Source organism: Rhipicephalus microplus, chromosome 8 (assembly GCF_043290135.1).
Source record: "Rhipicephalus microplus isolate Deutch F79 chromosome 8, USDA_Rmic, whole genome shotgun sequence".
NCBI classification, from domain to species: Eukaryota; Metazoa; Arthropoda; class Arachnida; order Ixodida; family Ixodidae; genus Rhipicephalus; species Rhipicephalus microplus.
Genome location: NC_134707.1, coordinates 22,765,255 through 22,787,414, shown reverse-complemented (window position 1 = coordinate 22,787,414; position 22,160 = coordinate 22,765,255). Strand labels below are relative to the sequence as shown.

At 47.3% G+C, this 22,160-nt stretch overlaps 1 protein-coding gene across 1 annotated transcript in view; it reads left to right on the top strand.

Annotated features, from left to right (window-relative positions):
- LOC142768866 (uncharacterized) overlaps nt 1-20,145 on the top strand; it is a 36,333-nt gene extending 16,188 nt beyond the window's left edge. Inside the window, exons 2-4 of the mRNA XM_075871304.1 lie at nt 10,240-10,816; nt 11,779-11,988; nt 18,762-20,145. Coding sequence (XP_075727419.1) covers nt 10,268-10,816; nt 11,779-11,988; nt 18,762-19,433 — 1,431 coding nt within the window. The 5' untranslated portion in view covers nt 10,240-10,267 and the 3' untranslated portion in view covers nt 19,434-20,145. The remainder of the gene's footprint in view (nt 1-10,239; nt 10,817-11,778; nt 11,989-18,761) is intronic.
- The last annotated feature ends 2,015 nt before the right edge of the window (nt 20,146-22,160 follow it).

Below are 22,160 nucleotides of genomic sequence, written 5' to 3'. Positions count from 1 at the left end.
GTGCCCTTTAGATCGGTTGGTGGCTCACGCCACCTATCCATAAGGTCAACTGCTATCACTGAGTGTTTAAGGATTGAATTTCACTCGCGCCTCGATTCTAGCCACCAATCAGTTAGCCTTCTCCTGGTTATTTCTACCCGTTTGAAGGCTATTTTTTCATTCATTGTCCCTAGACACCAATGCTTCGAAAAATTCGGTGCCATTATTTTCGACTATAGGGTGGAGCCCTTTACAGAACATTATCAGATGTTCAGCCGTTTCCTCCTCCTCTCCACATGCACTACATACCGTGTCTGTGCCTTCGTATTTTGCTCGGTACGTCTTGGTCCACAATACTCTCGTTCTAGTCTCGAAGAGCAGAGAACTACCCCGAGAATTATCGTAGATCTTTTCCCTTGCAATTTCCTGCTTAAAAGTTCGGTAGGTCTCCAGTGATGATTTCTTAAGCATTCTCATTTTCCACGTGTCCCTCTCTGTTTTTTTCACCTGCTTCTTAACCGATGTTTCCTTTTGGCTTGGTACTCTGCTGTTGTCTAAATACTTGCTTGACAATTTTTGAGTTAGTTTCCTCTATTTATTATCGACATTCTTCGTGTTCAAGTAACTGAAGACTTTCCTAGCCCAACGCTCCTCTTTCATTTTTCTCAATCGCTCGTCAAATTCTATCTTGCTGCTAGCTTTCCTGTCTTTAAACGATGTCCATCCCATGTCTCCCTGTACCCCATGATTTAGGGTATTCCCGTGTGCTCCCAAAGCAAGTCTACCTATGTCACATTGTATTAATTTCCAATCTTGATTGAACTTCTGATTTCATGCTCAAGACCGCATTGTAGAACGTCAAACCCTGGTCCATGACACTTTTCCCAATCCCTCTCGCAACGTCATACCTATTGTTGTTCCACAGTTCCCTATTTTTCATTCCTGGTGCCCTTAGTCATTACGTATCTTTCGTGCTCCCTTAGATACTCAGCCCCGTTATTTATCCATACGCCCAAGTATTCGTATTCATCCACTATTTCTAGCGCGACTTCCTGTATCTTATGCTCACTGCTTTTATTATCATTAAAAATCATGATTGCCGATTTTTCCCTGCTGAACTTCAAATTTAACCTATCTCCCTCATTACCACAGATGTCTATCAATCCCTGCAGATCTTCCTTGTTGTCGGCTATAAATACTATATTATCTGCATACATAAATGCTGGTAATGGCGGTTCAATGTGTTTTTCTTGCTTGGCAAAAGAGAGGTTTAATCCGAGTCGACTCCCTTCTAATTTGGCTTCTAGTTCCTGTAGATACAGCATGAAAAGCAAAAGTGACAAGGGACATTTCTGTCGAAGCCCGCGTTGTATCACTATAGGTTCAGATACCTGTTCTCCTCATTTGATAGCTACCTTGTTACTTTTCTAGGTATCCTTTAGAAGGTTAGTTATTCCATCTTCCACATCTAGTGTGTTCAGTATTCCCCACAAGTCTTCTTGAATCACACTATCGTAAGCTCCCTTGATATCTAGAAATGCCAGTCAGAGGGGCCTGTGTTCTTTTCCCGCTACTTTAATACACTGCATCAATGAAAACGAATTGTCCTCCAACCTCCTTCGTTTACGGGACCCATTTTGTAGTTCTCCTAGCACCCCCTCATTCTCCACACCCATGTCTGTAGTTATAGGATGGTAGTTGTTTATATCGGCTTTGACCCCTTTTACTTTGTAGATCATGCTCATCCTGCTTAGTTTCCACCCACTGGAAGCTTCACCATCCATTATTGCTCTACTCGCTGCATCTCTTAACGTTTGCTTAGATTTTGGTCCTAGTTACTTTATTAGCATGATCGGGATGCCGTTAGGGAATGTTGATGTGCTATTAGGAACTGTTTTCTCTGCCCTTTCCCACTCTCGTTGTCCCAGTAAGAGCCACTGTGCTAATTGGTTCATCCTCATCTGGTACGGTCCATGCAGCGCTTTCTTGGTGTTTAAATTTTTCTGTCATCATTGTTTTTATATATTCCACTGCCACATCCCCTTCTACTCTGACCTCTTGAACTGTATTTATAAACCTCCGTTTTATGTTTGTTTTATTTCTCAGAGAACTGAGATGGTTCTAAAAATTTGCAGCTGCCTTTCTAACCTTTTTGTTTACTTCCGTCATTCTTTCGGCCCCCTTTCTTCTAATCTTTTCACTGCATCAAATCGGACGCTTTTTTTCTGCAGCTCAAAAATTAAACCTTTTTCTTTTGACATCATCTTCCAGCTCACCCCTCTGTTTAACATACCTATGTTCCCTGGAGGCTTCCCGACGTCTTAATATGGCTCCCTTGACTTTCTCATCCCACCAGCTCTTGGGTTTGTGTCTGCTTTTCTCGGTTGATTTTACTTGTATCTTAGAGAGCTCTTACTGAAACGATCAAGTTAGATTTGTGAACGTCTACTCTGTTTTAGTATCCTCGGTGATTATTGTCTCAATATGTTTACTTGCTATTTCTATTTGCCTTTCTGAATAAATATTACCGTGTGGTTGCTTGTAATGCCGTCTTTCCAATTTTGTTTCTCTTCCAAAAGTCAGCTTGATACGTTTGTGATCACTACTTAAGCTTCTGGACCCATATTCATCTATGTTCATCATTCTTAGCGGATCATGATTCCTATGTGACATTATTGCGTAATCTATCGTCGACTGCAGCCTTCCCACCTCCCAAGTTATCTGCCCTTCGCGTTTCTCGGTGCTGTTGCAAATAATTAAATCAAGCCTTTCACACATATCCATTAGCATTCTGCCTGTTGGGTCTGTATATCCATTCATATCTTCTATGTGCACCATCTTATCTCCTAATATAATTACTTTGCACTCTTCTCATAGTTTGTCAATGTCATTTCTATGCACTGCAACATTTGTTGATTTTCCTCTGTGCTTTTGCCCCAGTCCACATGTATACAAAACCCTGGCGCGTAATTTGCCCTGCTACTTTCCCTTTTAGCCATAAATGTTCTTTGCACTCCTGCTTGACCCTTTGCCAGTCTGTACTTTTATGAATGGATGTTCCAACACTACCTCCCTTTCTGCTGCCTTCTTTTCTATTACAATATCCCCACGCATAGTCCGGATTCTTATGAGGATGTTCCATGTTTCTTAGACGTGTTTCTACAAAACCTTATACCATCGGCCTCTCCTCCCTTAGCTCTTCTTCTATCTCTTGCCACTTCAACCTATTCCTGACATCCTGCATGTTAGCATACCATACGTCTGAATTGGCTCGGCCCGTTGATTGTTGCCCCAGACTCTACGTGTCTTAGATATTGGGGCCACTTTGGAATCACATCTGTTTATATATCACATGTCAAAGAGTCTCTTTGGCTGTTTTCCTCGTTACTAGCTATTCTGCACCCCGAAGAGCCTGCGTTCCCGCCAAAAAAGCTACTGCGCGTCCGACAAGTCGTCCGACCCACCTCATGACCTAGCCTCCCATCGAAGTGAATTCTGTCTCGTTGAAAACCACCCGACCTATGCACCTCTGTTTATATCTACCAACCCAAAGCCTTTCTCTAAACTCATGTGCCATATCTCTTGGTTTGCGTTGACAACCGCTCTTTGAAGGTTGCCGTCATGCACTGGTACCTACGATATCGCGCATATCACTACCTGTACCTGAAGAGAAATGGCGCGCATGTCATCGACGCCTTTCGCCAGTGTGGCTGCTAGTCCGGCTGCATCTTCCTTTAGGACATCGTTTAAACCGCCTGAAATCATCACGAGGTTTCTTCCATCAGCTGTATTTTTGAGTTTTGCGCTCGCTTGCCTCATGACTCCTTCCAGCTTGTGCCCTGGGAACGTCCCTACTGCAACGCTCTTGTTGTCTCTTACCATCTCTTTGGCTGCTTCTGCGCATCAATTTAAATTCGAGTCAGCGGCGATTATCACGTGCTGTGACTTTTCAGCTGGGGCGTCCTGCACAGAGGATATCTTGCACCTGTGACGCCGGCTGCTTTGTCCCCTCCCAGCCCCACCACTACTTCGCTGAAACTGAGTCTTGCAACCATTGAACCAGCTGAACCTGTTTTTTTCCAAACTTACTTGCTCTTTCTTCTCCGCCGTTCTGGGTGCTGGTGCCCTACCATTCTCTCCGTCAGCCACTCCTTTGTTCACCTTTGCTAGTGCCTCCTAGGCGGACATAAGCCTTTCTCCCATAGCCCTCGTTTTCTCTTGCTCTGTTGCTAACGAAGTTTCCAGCTCGGTGATTCCCATCAGCAGTTCACTCAGGTAAACCATCATTTTCTCCATTTTTCCTCGACCTCACATTGCCTACACTTGGCGTCAGCCTCCGCTCCGTTCGCGTCTGCAGTTGGATCTATTTTCATACCCACCCCACATCCTGAACACTTCAGTCTTTTTAACTATGTCCTTTTGACACCAATTATCCTTATGAATATTCCTACTCGATAATTACAAAACATGCCGTACGATGAATTCAGCCCTACGAAAAATAGAAAGTCTAAGCTCTACTACAAAATTTGCGTGTTCGGTGTTCGTGCACCTCCCCCACGGGGTGGCAAGAGCAAAAAACGCAAACACGCACACACACAGAGACAAAGTAGTAAGCACCTGGTGACTGACCCCCGAAAAACCCGTACAATGTAATAAGTGCTACGAAGGTTTTAAGTGCTGCCTTAATAATTTCAAAAGCAAGCTCGAAACACGCAAAACCACTTATCTGCGCAGTTGATCGGGAGTGCTCAAAAACCATGTCCATCCACCGTGCCAGTACGAACTGAACGATACGGTGCTGCCACTTACCTTGAAATCTACAAAAAAAGATGTCCTCCAAGGTTGTGCTCCTGCGCTGAGGCCATCCTTTCGCTTTCTGAGATTACAGCCAGATAGCGCTCATGTCTCACGCAGCGCCTCCAGAATTCCATTCACAGGTTTTCTCGCACCAAATATGAAATAAATGTTCTATTCATCTTCTCCAGACGGAAGTCTATCGACTTCGGCCGACATTTGCAGTCGAGCATGCAGATACGCAGCCAATGTTTTTTTTTTCCTTTGTGTATTCAGATATTTCTTGTCAGTGAACTGGAAGGGTATTTCTTGTAATTTAACAATAATTACCATGGGGTGCCTTCCAGCCCTCAATAAATTAAGGGATCTTAATTCACTAGAATTGAGCATTGTGCTAGTTGGTGCAGCACCATACGGTGTTTGACAGCACGTAGAACGAAGTTCAACAAAGAAAACACGCGCAGAGCGTTGCGTGTGTTTCTTCTTAGTACGTCCTCGTTCCGTGCTCCGTACTGGTTAGCCCCGGCTTTCTATGCGTTCAATTCCGTAGAATGTGTTCTAAATGTGCTTCGCATTGAGTGATATGGACATTTCGTATTGGAACTTGCGAGTCAGTCGAGTTAATTCGTTTGCGCTAGTGACTGTTCTTACAAAACGCCGCCGCCTCCTTTAATATCAGGGAAATCAAGTACTTAATGTGCAATGATAATCTAACGTAGCCCAACCGTTTTCAGAAATGCTTGTTTTTCGATGTTTTTGAAAGGAAAGTTTTTTTATTTGCCTCGTTACATACACACCTCCATATTTTTTTTTTTTTTTTGTAGCGTAAGCTACACTTGGCGAGGTTGAGCAGTTTCTTGTGGCTTACCGGGTGAGCAGTTCGGCCCAAGTGTACCTGTAGCGGTGAGGTGAGCGGTGAGGTGGCGCGGCGCACAGCTGCGCGCCGAAGACCTGGAAGCTCCTGTACTGACCGGCTGTCACGTGATATCGCTCGCTGGCTAGTCCATCCATCCTTCCGTTACTCATGCTACATTCATCCTGCCGTAGCCGAGCAAAGCCACTGTCAATTCTTTTATTCTGTGTGGTGATTCAGTACCGGAGGTTCCATAGTGAGATCTGTAAAAGGGATTTCATAACAAAACGTAAGCTGTGAGTTAGTTCATCGGTTAGCAAACATTGGTGAATCAGCGGCAAAAATATACAAAAAGTACAACTTCGTAGACATATGTTGCCCTATATAACACGTAAGACAACATATGCAATGCCATGTTGTTTCAATCAATCAATCAATCAATTAATCAATCAATCAATGTTTCTTTATTAGCATCAGAAATGTACATTGTGTGTAAGTATGCAGGAGGAGGTCTCAAGGTAGTAAACCGCAGGCGGGACCTCCTTTGGTAATGCAATGAAAAAGCTAAATAATAAATAACGAAAGAGCAAGTCACAGAACATTTTGAACGTTTTTTTTTGTTTTATGTTTGAAACATAAAATTCATAATTCAACAGAACACAGTAAAGTGACAAATCACTTAGCAACTGAATTTTAAGGTGCCTAGAAAAAAAGTGAATTGTAGCTGTTTTTAAATCAAAAGGTAGTTTGCTACACAGTTTTGTACTGAACACGCTTGCAGTCATTCGAACATGACTTGTTTGTACTCTGAGCAAATGTAGGTCACAGTTGGTTAAAAAGTTTGTGTTGTTAGTTAGTACCTGAGTGACAAAAAACCCAGAAACATATAATTCATGAGCTCCAATACGAAACATGATCAATAAATTTTGTGACCAACAAGTTAACGCTGGTGTAAAAGGTTCAGGTTGCGCAAAGGGTGACTCACAGTGACGTGCTATTGTACGCGTTCAATAAGATTGAGGTGCGACCAATATGTATTCGCTCATCAGGATGAGCAGATCGACTGGTGACTATGAGTAAATGCGTAATATAAGCAAAAAAAGCTTTGAGCTCAAAACAAAAGCCGCATTTTGATAATGACATATATCGCGAAAGAAACTTGAATTAAGAACTGAGCATGCCCACTGAATTTTCAGTGTTTATTCAAGATTACACCAAGAAATTCTGGGGACAATGTTTGAATGAAGATCCCCATTAGGTGTCACCGCTAATGATTAGCTCTTTGGCGCTGCCTGAGGATACTGATAAACCATGAAAAATGGCCCGGCTTCCGCGGGACACGTAGTACAGTGGCAGCCAATGCTGAAAGGGCGGCCTTTCTCGACTCCGTTGCAGACGTTCTCGCTGCATCTGACGTAAGTAAACATAAGCAAGGTACCCAGTGCGCAATTCATCATCGTAATTTCCGAGGAGCAGGGAAGCACAGGCTATAGATGCCCATATTCAATATTATGTGAAGAAGTGTGGTACCCACTCTACGCATAGGCGAGGCATCATGAGCACTTTGTGCTATGGTTCATGACGGTGAAGAATTGTGGCTGGGCCCTTTGTTGTGGGTTGGGCAGAATCAACGACCCACTTGTTGCGCAATCTGCATTTCGCGACACCAGGTTGTTAATGTACTCTTCTAGGATGCTATATACTGCAATATACGTTATGTTAACACGGTTCCTTGCCCAACATGGCACCTGTATAGGATATTTTAGCGAATGAGTCAGAAGCATGGTACAAACAAACAAACAAACAAACAAACAAAAAAGCACAGCTATAGGCTATGTGGTTGAATGCTTGACTGTCATGGAGAGGACCCAGGTTCAAATCTCATCCTAGACAATTTTTTACTCTGAAACGTGTGATGAGATCACAAGGGCTGTTTTTGGTCTTAAACAGCTGAACCGCAAAAAGGTAACAACGGGCTAAGGAAACAACGAGGACAAGCGTTTTCCTCGTTGCGCTTGTCCTCGTTGTTTCTTTTGTCCGTTGTTACGTTTTTGCACTTCAGTTGTTCAAGACATGGAGTATCAACTAGCCCGCTCCCACCACATCTGTTTTTGGTACCGCAGTTGTCCGCCGTCGCCACCACCGCCGGTGTATGAAAGCACTATCGTATGAAATAAAAAAAAACGAAATAACGGAATAAGAAAAGATACAGAGCGTTCTAGCACACATCTTTATCGGAGCTCTTTCGCAAAAAGACCTTACAGAGGCGTCATGTTGGGAAGAAACCATGATAATAAATAACATATAGTGCGATAGAAGAGTAAAATACCTACCGAGAATCACAATCTGAATTGTGTGACTAGGTGTCAAACAACACGGATGGCATACCGAGTGGGTCATTCAATGCTCCCAACACATTACAAAAGGATTGAGCAATAACTCTTCGTCGTCAGCCACCGCATCAACAAAGTGCACATAATCATAGTTTCCAATAGGTACCCCAGAGGGACCTCTGGCGCTAGTGTCTATGAGAGCCAAAGCGCATGACACTTCAACGAGCTTGAGAACGATGCGTAGTACATAGATTTGCCTAGTCTTCGTACTTTTGGCTCCGTTTGGCTTGGCTTGTCCTGGAGCTGCTTTGCAACAGAACAAAAATCAGCGAATGTGCAGCACAGCAGTTACGCTTCGCCACGTTGACCTTTTGGGCTCACCAATTCAAATCGGGTCAGGAAGTTCTAAACGCGCCGTCTATTTATAAGCTTGCGCCTATTGCTCCCGGCTTGTCCGACGGTGGTGTCTGTTGTGTGCACCAGTGTTGCCAGTGTGTACACGTCTGCGGTCACTGCTCAAGGTCGCCATTTTGGGGATTCGAACAATGTTCTCTAGATGGCTCGCCGCCACCTAAGGTGTTCAACGTTTTCGATGGCCCACGCGCTCGCCTTCTCGAAGTGGCTTTGAAAGAAATGAAAGTGAAGAGAAAAGTGTACCGTCGTAACTGTCTCTCTCTCTGGAGGTCACCTCAACAGCGCCACACGGGGTATGGGTAGTGGAGGAGAGCAATGAATGTGAGAGACGAAAAGAGAAGGGTGTCAGTAGAGTTTGGTGTGGCCGCGCGAGAACAGAGAAAAACGAAACCGTCAGGCAGGCCGGCTGGGCGAGAATTGTCGCTTCGTAGGCGCGGCAGCACGTGACAACTTGCTACGATGAGTGCTATGCACGGGTATCCTCCCAAAAGCCCTCACCTGCCTGCTCTCTGTCCCGTCGAAGAACGCGTGATAGCTCCACTTCTGCCACTTATGAGCGTTATGCATTTGACTCACGGCAGCGGCCAGTATGGCATAAAGAGGCAGGTGGTTAACGTGCCGATCGACGTGGCCAATGCTGTGCAGTGGCGGCCACATAAAGTGTCCAACAACGCTGGCTTTCGCGTACGCATCATGCGCTGGTTCATTAACAAGCCTTCCTACAGAAATGGTCTCGCCAAGAAACGTCCTGTGGACTTTTTTTTTATCCAATCAATCAATGATGAAAGAGTTGCAGAGTTCACGCTTACATTTAGGGACAAAGTAGGCAACCGACCAAGCTCCTCTAGCATCATTCTCTTTGTGGATATGGCGGTGATTGTTTATTCGAAACAAAGTTAAAACACTGCCTTGAACAAACCGCAAGTGCGTTTGAAGCCCCAAGCACGAAGACTAGGCAAATCCATGCACTGGCCATGATTGCCATGGTCGCTGAACGGTCATAGCGCTTGAGTCGTCCTTCCCCCCCCCCCCCCTCCACCTAGTTAATTTCAGAAAACTCTATGAACATCATGACTTACCAATTGGGAGTGAGTGCCTCGCTTCTCCACAGAATTACAAATAACGGTGTACTGGGTGTGTGTTTTATTTGACAAAAAAAATATGATTTGTGGTGTATAATAGGCATCTTGCAAGGCTACTTGCTTTAGTACAACCAAGAGAGTTTAGATCAGGTTCTAGAAATGCCACTCTTCTAGCTTTCTGTGACTGTGCTGTGCTTTCCGCGCTTGGCCTGGCGTCATTGCTCAGTTCCATCTTTTTTCACTTCACTCGATAGTGGTTACGGACTCTAGCAACAGCGGTGGATAGTAGGATAGCTTCATTAAGCTGTAGAGGTGGTCCAGATACACCGTATCAATTGCATTTATGAAAGAGAATATCGTTGTTAATTGTATAGAATGCCTTCCTAAAACGAATAAACGCAGCCTGGAAACAGTAGGCCTTGATCAACTGCCAATTTGACTCGGTCAGTGACACACACACACACAAACACACACACACACACAAACACACACACACACACATACATACATAAACACACATTCACACACATACACACTCACACCCTCACACTGTCACACACACACACACACACACGCACGCACGCACGCACACACGCACCCACGCACGTAAATACACAAGGAGGCACTGCGTTTGTGTGTGTGTGAAAATTTGATATGAGCACCGTAGAGATGCATCAATAATTCTAGCATTCGACAGAACTAGCGTGTTTACCGACATTTCCCACAATTGGCCAATATTTGTTGTGACGAGTATTCAAAGTCATGCTGCTATTCCTCATTCTAGGCGCTACCTGTTGTGCCGTATCAACATTATGGAGGTGTCAGAGGATTTCGGAAATCCTGACGTTCTGGTGCTTGCTGAAGACCACATCGTCCTCAAATTGGAAACTGCTTTGCCACCTGACTCGACGCTACCCGAAGGATTCGCGCTCGGCGACGTCGATGGCTTGCTACTAGTCGCAAACAAGCAATCTCTGGTTTCCGCATCGCGTAGCGCATTGCTACGAGGGGCGAGCGTCTCAAAGGCCTTGTTTTGCGGCTGCGTGTCCTTCGATTCGTGTGACCTTTTCGCCAGCGCTGCGAGCGAGCTCCTCCGAGATGCCCAGGAGGTGCACATCGTGCACAACAGGAACACGGTGTACAAACTGATCCGCATGTTCCCCAACGCCAAGGTCATCGCCCTGCTGCACGATATTTCCCGCCATTACGTGGAGTTCGACGAGCCGCGCAGAGACCCTTCAGCACCGCTCGTCGAAGGAAGCCAGCTCAGGCAACTGGTGGCCACCTGGGGTGATCAGCGCACGGAGTGCCCTTCTATCAGCCGCGCGACAACGCTGGCGCTCATCCGCAGTTGCCCTAACGTAAGTAATGCCCATTCAGCACATTCTTCAGGCGTTCTCAAATCATGAACGGCAATCTACCACTATTCCTCATGAGAATAATAGGTGGAGCTTTGACGCATAAGGAGAGAGCAGAGTGCATGGGTCGGGGAACAAATGGTTGTAAGGGACATCTTATACGAAATCAAGAAGAAAAGGCAGGGGCATGGCATGAGGCCCATAAGTACAATAACCGCTAGTCTTTTAGAATAACAGACTGAATTGCAAGAGTACATGAACGCTCAAGTGAGAGCAAGAAAGTTGGTTGGGCAGATGAGATTAAGTGTGCGGGTATTACGTGTTCACAGCAACCCCCCCCCTCCCCTCCTTCTGTCTACCTCGCTGCTCAACAATTTGTTATTTCGAAAAAGAAATTTATAACCGATAAACCTACTGGTTTTCTTCAGTCTGGTGTATGGTGCTAATATGGCCATTCCAAAGGCAATATTCCACATAAAAACATTAAAACATAAATACGTGCGTCTTATCATTTCCTAGTACGTACTGTACAAAAGGGGCGAACGGATTTTGGAATGACGATATTCAACCATGTGCTTAAGCAACACGTTGTCAGCCCATACACATATTAAGTTAATGTGGTCATTCCAAAGGCAATATTCCACATAAAAACATTAAAACATAAATACGTGCGTCTTCTTATTTCCTTGTACGTCCTGTACAAAAGGGGCGCATGGGTTTCGGAATGGTGATAGTCAACCATGTGGTTAAGCAACACGTTGTCAGCCCATACACATATTAAGCGTGGGCGTTGGTGTTGCATGTTTAAATAGGGATCTTGATCAGTTAAACATGACGTAATGTACACGCCTATGACACTCATTGTATTGAGCGGAGACTGTACAGGGGCAAATGGCTGTTTCTGCACCAGATAGCCGACTTTGACGATGTTGCCGTAGGTAAAGTGATCTCATCTCACAATTTAGGTTAGCCGCATCGACTCACGGTGGGTCGTGAGTTCATTTATGGAGCCGCCCAGCTTCTTCACGTCGACGGATCGTCGTAAAGCCAAGAATTTCACCCATATCAACCTCCTCGATCGGGACCTCGCTTTGGCCACAGGGCTCGGACTGTCGGCGGTGGCAGCTGACGTGGCAGTTGCTGCAAAAACGTTTCCTTCTGCCGAAAAGTTGGAGGTGAGATTTCAAAACTGTCAGTAATCAGGTATACCGGCCTATTTGATTGCGAAAAGTGATCAGGTTTTGGCGCCCTCGAATGCTCAGATGGGGTTCACGAGTCCCCGAGCCGCACTGAAAAGTATTGCCTACTTTCTAGACATAAGTCAACTGTTGCCAATCGCTAGGTGTATGTGTCACTCTCTAGACACAACTTAAGGGCAACACTGGTGATTTTTCGAGGTCAGCGGATCTCAATAAAATTCACTGGGTACGTTAATTTGCACGTTAGTGCCATTCACACCAAACTGCAGGCCTAAAAGTTTGGCAGATTCTTTTGAAATGTATAATGTAGCTTGCCTTGAAACACTCATCTCGCTTGCCAGAATTAATCGCAACATTGTGTGTGTGCCATTCATTTTTGTGAAGCGGAAGTGACGGAACTGATATGCCACTACTGCGTCGGCTAGTCTGCTATTTATTGTTTGTTCGGCCGGCGCTTCCTTGGTTGAACGCGGCATTTCCTTCTCCGTGTTGGGGGGGGCGTGCGAGGGTGGCACGTGTTGCGCTGCGGGCTGCACATGATTCGCCATATATTTACCATAACAGCGTAAGGCTTAAGCGTTTTAGCCGATTGCCGCTGGCACAAACTTGGATGACGATGATGGTAATGAGGCTATTCCCTTTGTAACGGGCGGGCACCCTTTGGCACCCTAGCCGAAAAAAACAAAATAAAATAAGAAAATAAAATACAGACTGGGCGGGTTGCCGAGTTAAGAAGCCTCCCGAAGTCTCCGGAGTGTTATTTTCCTACATTGTTCTAGGCGAGTTTTGCTGCGCCTCACTGCGGCGTAGTCCACTACATCACCAGTGTCCGCAAAACCCAGTGCGGCAGCGAGATCTGTGTCCGAACTGGATGGGCTCAGTTGCGGGCACTCGGTCACGATGTGTGCGATGGTCTCGTCAGCCCCACCACAAGCGCGACACACCACACTCACGAGTTCACCGTCGTAGGCTTGCTTACGGACCAGCGTACGCACGGCCCATGCTCTCGCCTCAAACAACAGCACACTTACAAGGCCATTGTCGTACAGTGGGACTGGAGCAATGGTGTCCTTTTGCTGGCGGTAGAGGAGGAGACTTGGCTTGTTCACTTGTGCCTGCCTCCACTTCTCCTCCTCGGCCTCCTTAATACGTTGGCGAATTTCCTTTGTGCGCCCCCGTTGGTTTTCGGCCGCCAGTGGTGCCTGGAAAAACCCAAACTTTTTCTCAAGTTGGTACACTCGTCGTATCCACTTGGTGCGCATACATGTCGCCATGAGGTAGTCAAAAACTCGTCGAGACCACCTCTCGCAAGCCATGTACATCAGGCGGCAGTGGAACGTCAGTTTGCTGGCCGCCTCACGCGCTTCGAAGCTCGGCCAGCCGATGTCCCTCTGGACCGCCTCGTTCGCCACCATGCCATGACAGCCCAGAGCGATGCGTCCTACTTCCCGCTGTCGCCGCTCCAACTATTCCCGGGTGGTCGCTGACATAATCACGACTGCGTTCGCAAATGTCAGCCCAGGCACGTGGGCGAGCTTCCAAAGGTCACGTACCATTAAATACCGGTTACAGCCCCACAAACAGCGGCGCCGGAGGATGCTCTGAGCCCGTAGTCCAGCTTCACGCGTCTTCGCCTCCTGTAGGCTGTACATGTCCGTTGATGTTGACAATTTTGCACCCAGGTACCTGCATTCGGTTCAGGTGCTCACTTCGGCATCTCCCAGGGTCACAACACTCTCCTTGGTGCACTCCCCCACAAGTCTCAGAAGGGCTGTCTTCTTAACGTCGAAGCAGAGCCCCAGGCGGGTGATTTCATCCTGGCAGATGATCAGCAGTGCCTGCATTTCCTCGGCGCTTTCTGCCATGAGCACGATGTCGTCTACGAACATTAAGCCCGGTAGACGATGCCTCTCGGCGATATCGCTGGTCGTGTTGTGGAGCCGAAAACCAAGGCTGGAGCTAAGAAGCTTCCTCTCGAGGCTTGAGACGTAAAGAATATACAGTAATGGTGAAAGTGGGCAACCCTGACGCAGGCCTTTCACTACTACAACGGGGTCTGACTGAACATCCCCGAAGTGTGCCACTACAGTGTTACCTCTGTACATACGTCTCACGGTCGAGATGAGGGTCTCTGGAAGGCCCAAGTGGTTCATGCAATCAAACAATGCTGCCTGCAGGACACTATCGTATGCTTTCTGTAAATCCAGAAAACAGCATAGCAGAGATCGCCCTTCAAGCTTCGCTATTTCAGCACACTGGGTCAGAGTGAAAACATTATCCTCCAATCTACGACCCGAACGAAACCCATTTTGTAGTTCCGTCAGCAAGTTCTTCGTCTCAGCCCAGCCACTTAGCAATTCCCTTAGGATACCGGCAAACATTCGGTACATCACGCTAGTGACCGTGATAGGGCGATAGCTCTGTAGCAGGTCCGCCGCGCCGCCTTGCTTTAGGATCAATGTTATTCGACCCTGACGCCAGTCCTTCGGGATTTCAGCGCCAGAAAGGATGCTCGACAGCTGGTCTGCAAGCATCTGCCTAGCCTGTGGGCGGAGGCACTTCATTAGGTGCGCTGGCACCTCGTCGGGCCCCGTGGCAGTTCGAGTGCTCATTCGCGCTAAGGCACGGATGACTGTCACACTGCTCACCGCCCAGCGCGGTTCCACTTCCTCTTGCCTTTCGCCGAGGGCAGGTTGCAGTGTCGCGGCCGCGGAAGCATCCCTGTCGTCGTCATTTCCCGTCGAGGCAAACAGTTCACTGATGTATAGTGTGAGGTGCTGCCGCACATGTGCCACTGGCTGGTTGGTGTCAGCATCCCTCAATTGGGGCGAATTCTGTTGTCGCCTTTCCAGTGTTTGCACATATTGCCAGAACTTCTGGGCTGCGTTCTTGCCCTCTTCGCGCAGAGATTGAAATAGCTTCTTGTTGTGCTCGGCAATTTTCGCCTGCACCAATGCCTGTACCTCGTGCTTCAGTTCAAGATATCTCTGCCAGGTGGCTGCGCATGCCTCTGTATCCGACGACTGCACTATCCTTCGATGCTCCCTGTTTGCCTCTCGATGCCTTTTCCAGGCTTTTTCAACATCGCTATCTCACCACGGACTCTTTAACGCTCATGTCGACCGTCTGTCTGGGACCATATGTCGTTCCACCACCCGTCGCAGGGCCGACATGTACTCGTCATAAGTGGTAGCCTCGTGCATTTCGGCACAAGCCTCGAAGTCCTCAACGACAGCCTCGATGGAATGGTGTGGTAGGTACCGCTTGATCTTCTTTCGCCAGGAAATTATTTTTCCTTTATGACTGGAGTGTCCGAAGTCGAACCTGAGGCGGTTATGGTCGCTGCCGAGACTGTACTTTCCCTCTTCGTCCACACCGCACCTCTGTAACATTGCATGCAAACGCAGAGAGACCAGGGCATAATCAATATTGGTGGCGCTGCCGCGATCACACCATGTGAGCTGTCCCTCCCACTGTGGCTCGGGGTTCATGATGACGAGGTCTAAGTCTTCGGCCAACTGCAGGAGCAGCTTCCCGTTGGCATCCAGGTGCCAGTCCAGCTCACTCGTGTGCCCGTTAAAGTCGCCGATAACGATGAGCTCGTTGTCTGCCTGCAGTCGTCGTGCTTCCTCGCGTACACATCAAATAAGCCTTACATTTACTTCGTGTAGGCCTTGCACAGACAAGTATACAACACACACCGCAGTGTTCACAGCAAGCACATTTCCTGTTACACACATGTTATCTCTGCATTCCCCATCCAAACGTTGCCAATGGAGGTCGTGGCGCCAGAACACACCGACCCCTCCCCCTTTTCGACTCTGGCCAGATCTGTTCTGACCCGTCCAGTGCCAGTCTAGCTGAATTGGTGGCTCTTCCAGATCTCGCAAGGGGGTCTCTGCCACTGCATATAGCGAGAACTCTTCGTCTCTCAGGGCATTATACAGCTCTCCCGACTTTTGTTCCCGGCGGGCACCGTGCATGTTAAGAAAACCCAATCGGAAGCATTGCCACTTCGCCCGGCGCCTATGGCACTTTGATCGACATGTCCGAATGTCCTCTGGAACACAGTGTCTCCCATACTCGCTACTGCGAAAGCTCTCCTGCTCATGTCCTGCTCGGCATGGAGGGCATGTCATTGAGGATGTTGTTGTCTCATGTAGTGCTGGACCATGTCGGCTATCATGCGAGCCAGGTCTAGTCCAATTGGTAGTGCTCCCATCGGTTGGGTTAGGTATGGAGGCTGTATGTTGCCCTGCCAGGGCGGGCACTGCTGGGGCTAGACAGCTTGTGGTATCACGTCGTTTAATCGCTTCTCCGGGAATAGTAGCCCCACAGGGGACACTTTGGCCCAATGCTCTGTTTTCTGGGGGTCCGTCGGCTTCTGTGGGTGTTTGGTGGTGCCGGGTTGTGGATGCCAGAGAAGCACGGGGTGCTGCGTCTGGGGCCGAGCTGGATGACCTTCGCTCCCCTGTCCGCAAACGTCTGAGGCAGTAGGTGTCAACCCGCCCGGACTCCCGTGGCCAGTGGTACCAGTGGCGTTTTCCTTTTTTTCTCTTCGGGGCCCTTTTGTCACGTCTCCGAGGATCTTCTCTATTCCCTAAAAAATTGTTTGCAATCGTTGCCAATCGGGTCGCCACTTGGGAGGCTGTGTCTGCGACATAGGGAGCGCTGTCCCGGGCCAGCCATCCTTCTTCTAACTGCTTGCTGTTGTCCAAGACCGTTGCTCGCAGTATGAAACACATCTTTCTTAGCTGGACATTCAATGTAGTAGCTCGAGCCAGTGTAACCTTCCCTCGGGTAGTCACCTCTGGAACAGAGCAAATCACCAGCCTCTCCGTGTACAGGGCCACGCTGTCACGTATCACTTGGACGACGTCTTCCGGGCGGGTACCGCGAATTGCGTCTGTTGCTCCCACCAAGAGCACCACTAGCCGGTGACAACGGCCAGCTTCCCCTTGGGGTTCTCCTATGTACTGGTGTAGCAACTTCTGTGCACGTTTCACAGTCGCATGTTGCGTTCAGCATGTCTGCAGATTCTGTTTGGGGCCAAGTTGTCGTTGGAGTGCTCTTGCGATGTGTGGCACGTTGCCATCTCTCACCAGCAAAATCTGCGAGTGGGTATTGCGGGAAGCCTGAGCTGACTTCGCATACCCTTTAGAGTGCCGACGCTCCTGCTTCATCGCATCGTCGTTCGGTCTTGGGAGGCCTCCGGGCCCGTTGCAGATAGATCCATTGTGTTGTCTGGGGCTCGGAGGTTGTCTTCTTGCCTCACACCAACTTGCCGAGTTTCCCCAGGTGAGTTTGGTGCTCTTGCAGTGATTCACCTGTCGACCTGTCTACAACCTCCTTCATATTCGTGTGTATTCGAGGCCGTTCGGGGGGTGCCCTGCCTTGCTCCTGTCTGCATGGCTCGTTGTGATCGTCGTGTGCTGAGTCGTCAGAGTTGACACGCGCGCTCTTTCCGTCCAGGAGCTCAGTCTCGGGCTGTCCCGATGAATCTGATATTGGGGTTCTCATCGCCCTGGTTTCGGGTGTTGATGTGGACAGAGTGGTATCTTGTTCCTGCTCAGACCGGTCAGGTACCTCCTGACCTCGGGCGGTTACTTGCTGCCCCAGACCTGCTACTATGGCCTCAAGTGCATGTAGCCTGGTCTGTAAGGCTTCTACTGTCAAGTATGGCTTGCAAGTGGATGGGTTAGCCGCACTGGTCGTGGCGAGGTCAGGGAAGCCAGCCTCGTCGAGGTATAACCATCTGTCACATCTGTCGCACTGTACGACTGGTGCGCTGGTGCGTTGCTGTTGTTTAGCTCGCTTCGTCATTTGGCTCGCTTCGTCAGATGGCGTATGTAAGTAGCGCCATGTGGTGGACTGACACGCTACCGGGAAGACAAATAAGAAAATGTGTTCCGTTTCGTTGAAGAGGAACTGCGATGCCTTTTGAACTCCAAATGCGTCCGAATCGTGGCTTTCAATGTGTGAGACCTCCAAGCAGCTTGTGCATGAGGCGCGATCAGTCCCAGACGTGGTGCGGCGTTGTCGGCGTGGTGATCTATCCGCCGAGCGTGTGCTCTTTGAAGCTCTCGTAGTTTTCGTCCTCTGCGCTGGCAGGACCACCATGCCTTGCAGGATCTCTGGTTGTGACAATGTATTACGTAATACGTAGATGCGTACTCGGTCTGGTTTCGGTATTGTGGATTTTCGCTAATTAAAAATTATTTTCAAGTATATTGAATATTTCAGCTATCGGGCGCGTGAGAGGAGTGTCTTAGGAACATAAAAGCACCATTACCCTGACATGGTGAAAAAATCGACGGAGTTGACCTTTAATGCTGCAAAGAAAACTGGGGCGAAGCCGTACTACATTGGCTCAACAACAATATGCGATAGTACAGTTTGCCTGTGCGGTCAGCTTTATCTGCTGTAACGCTGGCTGTAGAATCGGCACGTAGATGAGAATGATGCTATGAGAGGGACGTCTTACAATGTGGTGGCACAGACGTCTCACGCCATAATCATGTTAACATTCCGGCATGATCAATGTGAAGTACGTAAACATAAAACATCTAAGTATTGCGTAATGTGTCATGATTTGCTGTGGAGACACGTGAACACTGCATGAGGATCCGCGCTGCATTGTAAGCACAGTGTTATGCACCGCATTCTGTTGAACATGGTTTTAGTAGGTGCTTAACTAAAGCTTTAAGGTATTTTTTTCATGAGTAACGTTACCTGTTCGAACTTTTCAGGTGTGTCTTGGCTCGCAGCAAGCGCTCGATAAGATCTCGGCGTTCCGTAACCTCCGCAGTCTGGCGGTGGCATTTGTCCCAGCCTTTATGTCCCGCGACACGAGCACTCACCTAGGGCGGCTGCTTGCAAAGTTGCCGGATCTTGAAGAGCTGGAGATCGAGCACTGTGGCGGCATACGGCTCCTCGAGATCTCCAGGCTGTGCTCTCATCTCAGGGTTCTGAAGCTCGCGAACTGTTTCGGATCCTTGAGTGATGTGCCAGTGGACGCTGACGCGTTCGCTGATCTTGAGTGTCTGGACTTGGACATGCAGATTCTGATTCCTGTTTTCGCATCGTTATTGGGTGCCATCAAAAATAAGCTTCGCAGCTTGCACTTCCACGATCAAGAATTGTGCTCGGCCTTTCTGCACTACTGCGTCCAGAATAGCCGACGCCTAGCGTTCCCGAGTCTTCAGCGGCTGACATTAGGCACAAAAGAGTCACTGAGTGCGTTGCGACTTCAGCCGCAAGACTTACAGACCGCGGTAAATGCGCTGCCTTCTCTTCGGCACGTGAAAACCGATAGCTTCGATCTGCGCCTGTTTTTCGAAAACTGCCGTGCTCTGCGTGGACGGGTGTCCCTGTCCTGGACAGGATGCGTGTACTGTGCGGTGCACAAACCAGCTTATTAGTATGTAGCGATGTCCTGGTGAGCGAACATAGTGGCGTAGTGTCATTCAAAAGCAAATGCTCTGTACGGGCCTTGTGACCACACTTCAGCGTGTGAAGTTATTGCGAATGCTAGCCGAGCAGCCATTGGCCGGGAGTGTTCACAACACGAGTCATTAGCCCCTAATACCGAAGTGCCTTGCATAAATAAATATTGCGGTCTAATAGGAAGCCATGCCAATGCAGAAATTTACCGTTGCTAAATGCTTCTATAGGTTGCATTTTCTTAAACAAGTCATTTTTATGGATACTGTTGTTTTCCGAGTGAGAATGAGAGCTCACTTTACAATGAGAAGTAAATCTAAGCTAATTAGCATTGTTTCTGTAAGGCGTTTTCCAGAGTGATAAATGACAATACTTATTTTGCTCTAGACATACCACGTTTTTCCTTGTATATATCTTTTTCAGTTTGTGTCAGTTTATGCGTATTTTTCAGCAGTGCTCAGTAAACACTGTGTGATATTGATCATAATTATTCGCAGAAATATTGCCATGCACATTGCTTATGATTGGAAATTATTCCAAGTGTTGTGACAAAACCGCACTTAAGTTTACTGCGGGATTTCTTGTTTCTTTGCCAACACGATTTCGTGTAAATGTATTCATTGTTATGTGATATTCAGATCGATGCAATGACATTTGCTTGCATGTCCAATAAATGTGGCAGTCACTAGATCTTCTTTGTCGCAACTTTATTTGTTTTCGGATTGTTTCGTACCGAGTTTCATATGAAAGAAATCTTTTCCAGAGAACCGTTCCTGAAATGCATCTAAATGAAAGCATACGTATTCACGTTTCCAATAGCTGTTCTCTTTTTATCTCGTTTTCATATCCGTGTAAACTTCTCACGATTATTAGCATCGATAGGACGCAGTAATTGGCTGTGTAATTGCCTTGGTGTTCAGGAAATACTCCACTGAAAAAGAAACGGTGATCTAGTTAGCTTATAAGATGGCCAGCTGGTTTTAAAAAATTCTGTGATATCTTACGCTATCCTGGGCATTGGCGGAATGCGAAGCAACCTCCGAGGAGTTGCATTCACCGCATTCTTTGGCTTTCATGAAAATCTAGGCATTCATTACAGGCTCACTATCACATCCAAGAAAACAGACTTTTCAGCTAGTTGGTTTGCTAGATTCAACGAAGCTATAGTAATGCGTTCCGACAGGCTAGTTGCTTCATTGCTGAAAAACTTTCAAAAACTGTGCGAGAAGACGAAAGTCGAGAAAGAAAACATTCATAACACCACGGGCGGAGATTGCCAACTGTTTATTTTCTGGAAAGGAAGATACCCCGCGAAACAATATACTTCAAGTGGGATCCTGGACGCATGACGAATCATTAATCCAACATGCGCCTACAAATATCTTATCTCAGACGAAGAGTGCAGCCCAAGATAGCGGGTAAACGCACATAGGTAAACGTGACACGAATCTCACTCAGCTTTGTGCATTTCAAGAAGAAAACAAAAGAAAAACTTCTCAAAAAAGTCCGTTGTGTCAAAACAAATAACCAGAACAAAGGTGAACAGATGATGACGCAAATCGCTTGATGACAACTTAAAATGAGAACGCTAAGTAATAACTTGACTAATAACTGATAACTTGAGTAATTAACCACATGGAAATTAAAGATATGACAGGATGAGCTGCAACAATGAAAAGGGGCAAAGCTGCAAGTGACAGAATTAAAAGCGATGAAGTAGAATAGCAAAGTCACATTGCACATCCGGCGCTCACCTAACTTTTTTTGCATGAATACGGAGAACAAAACAACGCAGAAATACTAAAAACAAAAAAGCCAGTAACTTTTTGCGAGTACTCCCCAGGAAAGCAACTTATTCTGGTAATGATGAAAGCAATGGCGTGCTATGCATATGTCTGTAAGGTAAAGGGATGTTTTGAGCAGCCCCTGGTTATGTGATAAAGTGTAGGGCTTCCTCCACATGAGAGGCGAGAACTTCGATAACACGTTCGGAACATGACGTGTAATCTTTTTTAAGTGGGAATGAACCCCAGTTTGAATTCTCCTATTGATGGTCTGTCAGTAAAATGCTGACGGGCAAGCAGGTCCTTGGCGATTATAGGGCCACAATATTAGTGAGTTGTTGGGATTTAGAAGTCTACGGAGGAGGAGGATGGTTATGGGCTTACGGTTTCAAAAGGTGATATTTCTTTGCCTCGCTCTAAAGCAATGACGTCACATCTAATGAGTTTTCTTTTAGCTAAGTGTACCATGGCTTAGGCGGAGGCGGAGCCATAGAGCTAATATACAGACTCTAGAGGAAAAGCTCCCTATAGGGCCCATGTTCAAAGCCCATAACCGCTGGAGTGCCGCCATGATGGAACGATACTCTGCTTTCGCCACTGTATCCTGACTTTTTTTTTCTGTTTCATGGGTCTCTGTTGCATCGCAATAAAATACTGTGATATAAAGTCGAGTTGTTGGCTCATGTCAACAAAAAAGTCACAGCTTCACCGCAAGGGCCAAGCGATGAATGCGATAGCAGCAACTTGAATGTAGCGCTGAGAATGGCTAGCAGATTGATCGAAACGTGCAGCGTGCTGCTCACGCTCAAATGACGCGCGAAAACAACAGCAGCACACACACAGGACGAAAGGTTATTAACAACGTGTACATCTCGACGCTACACGTGCTATTTAAACAAAAAGGCGCACAAAACGTAATCA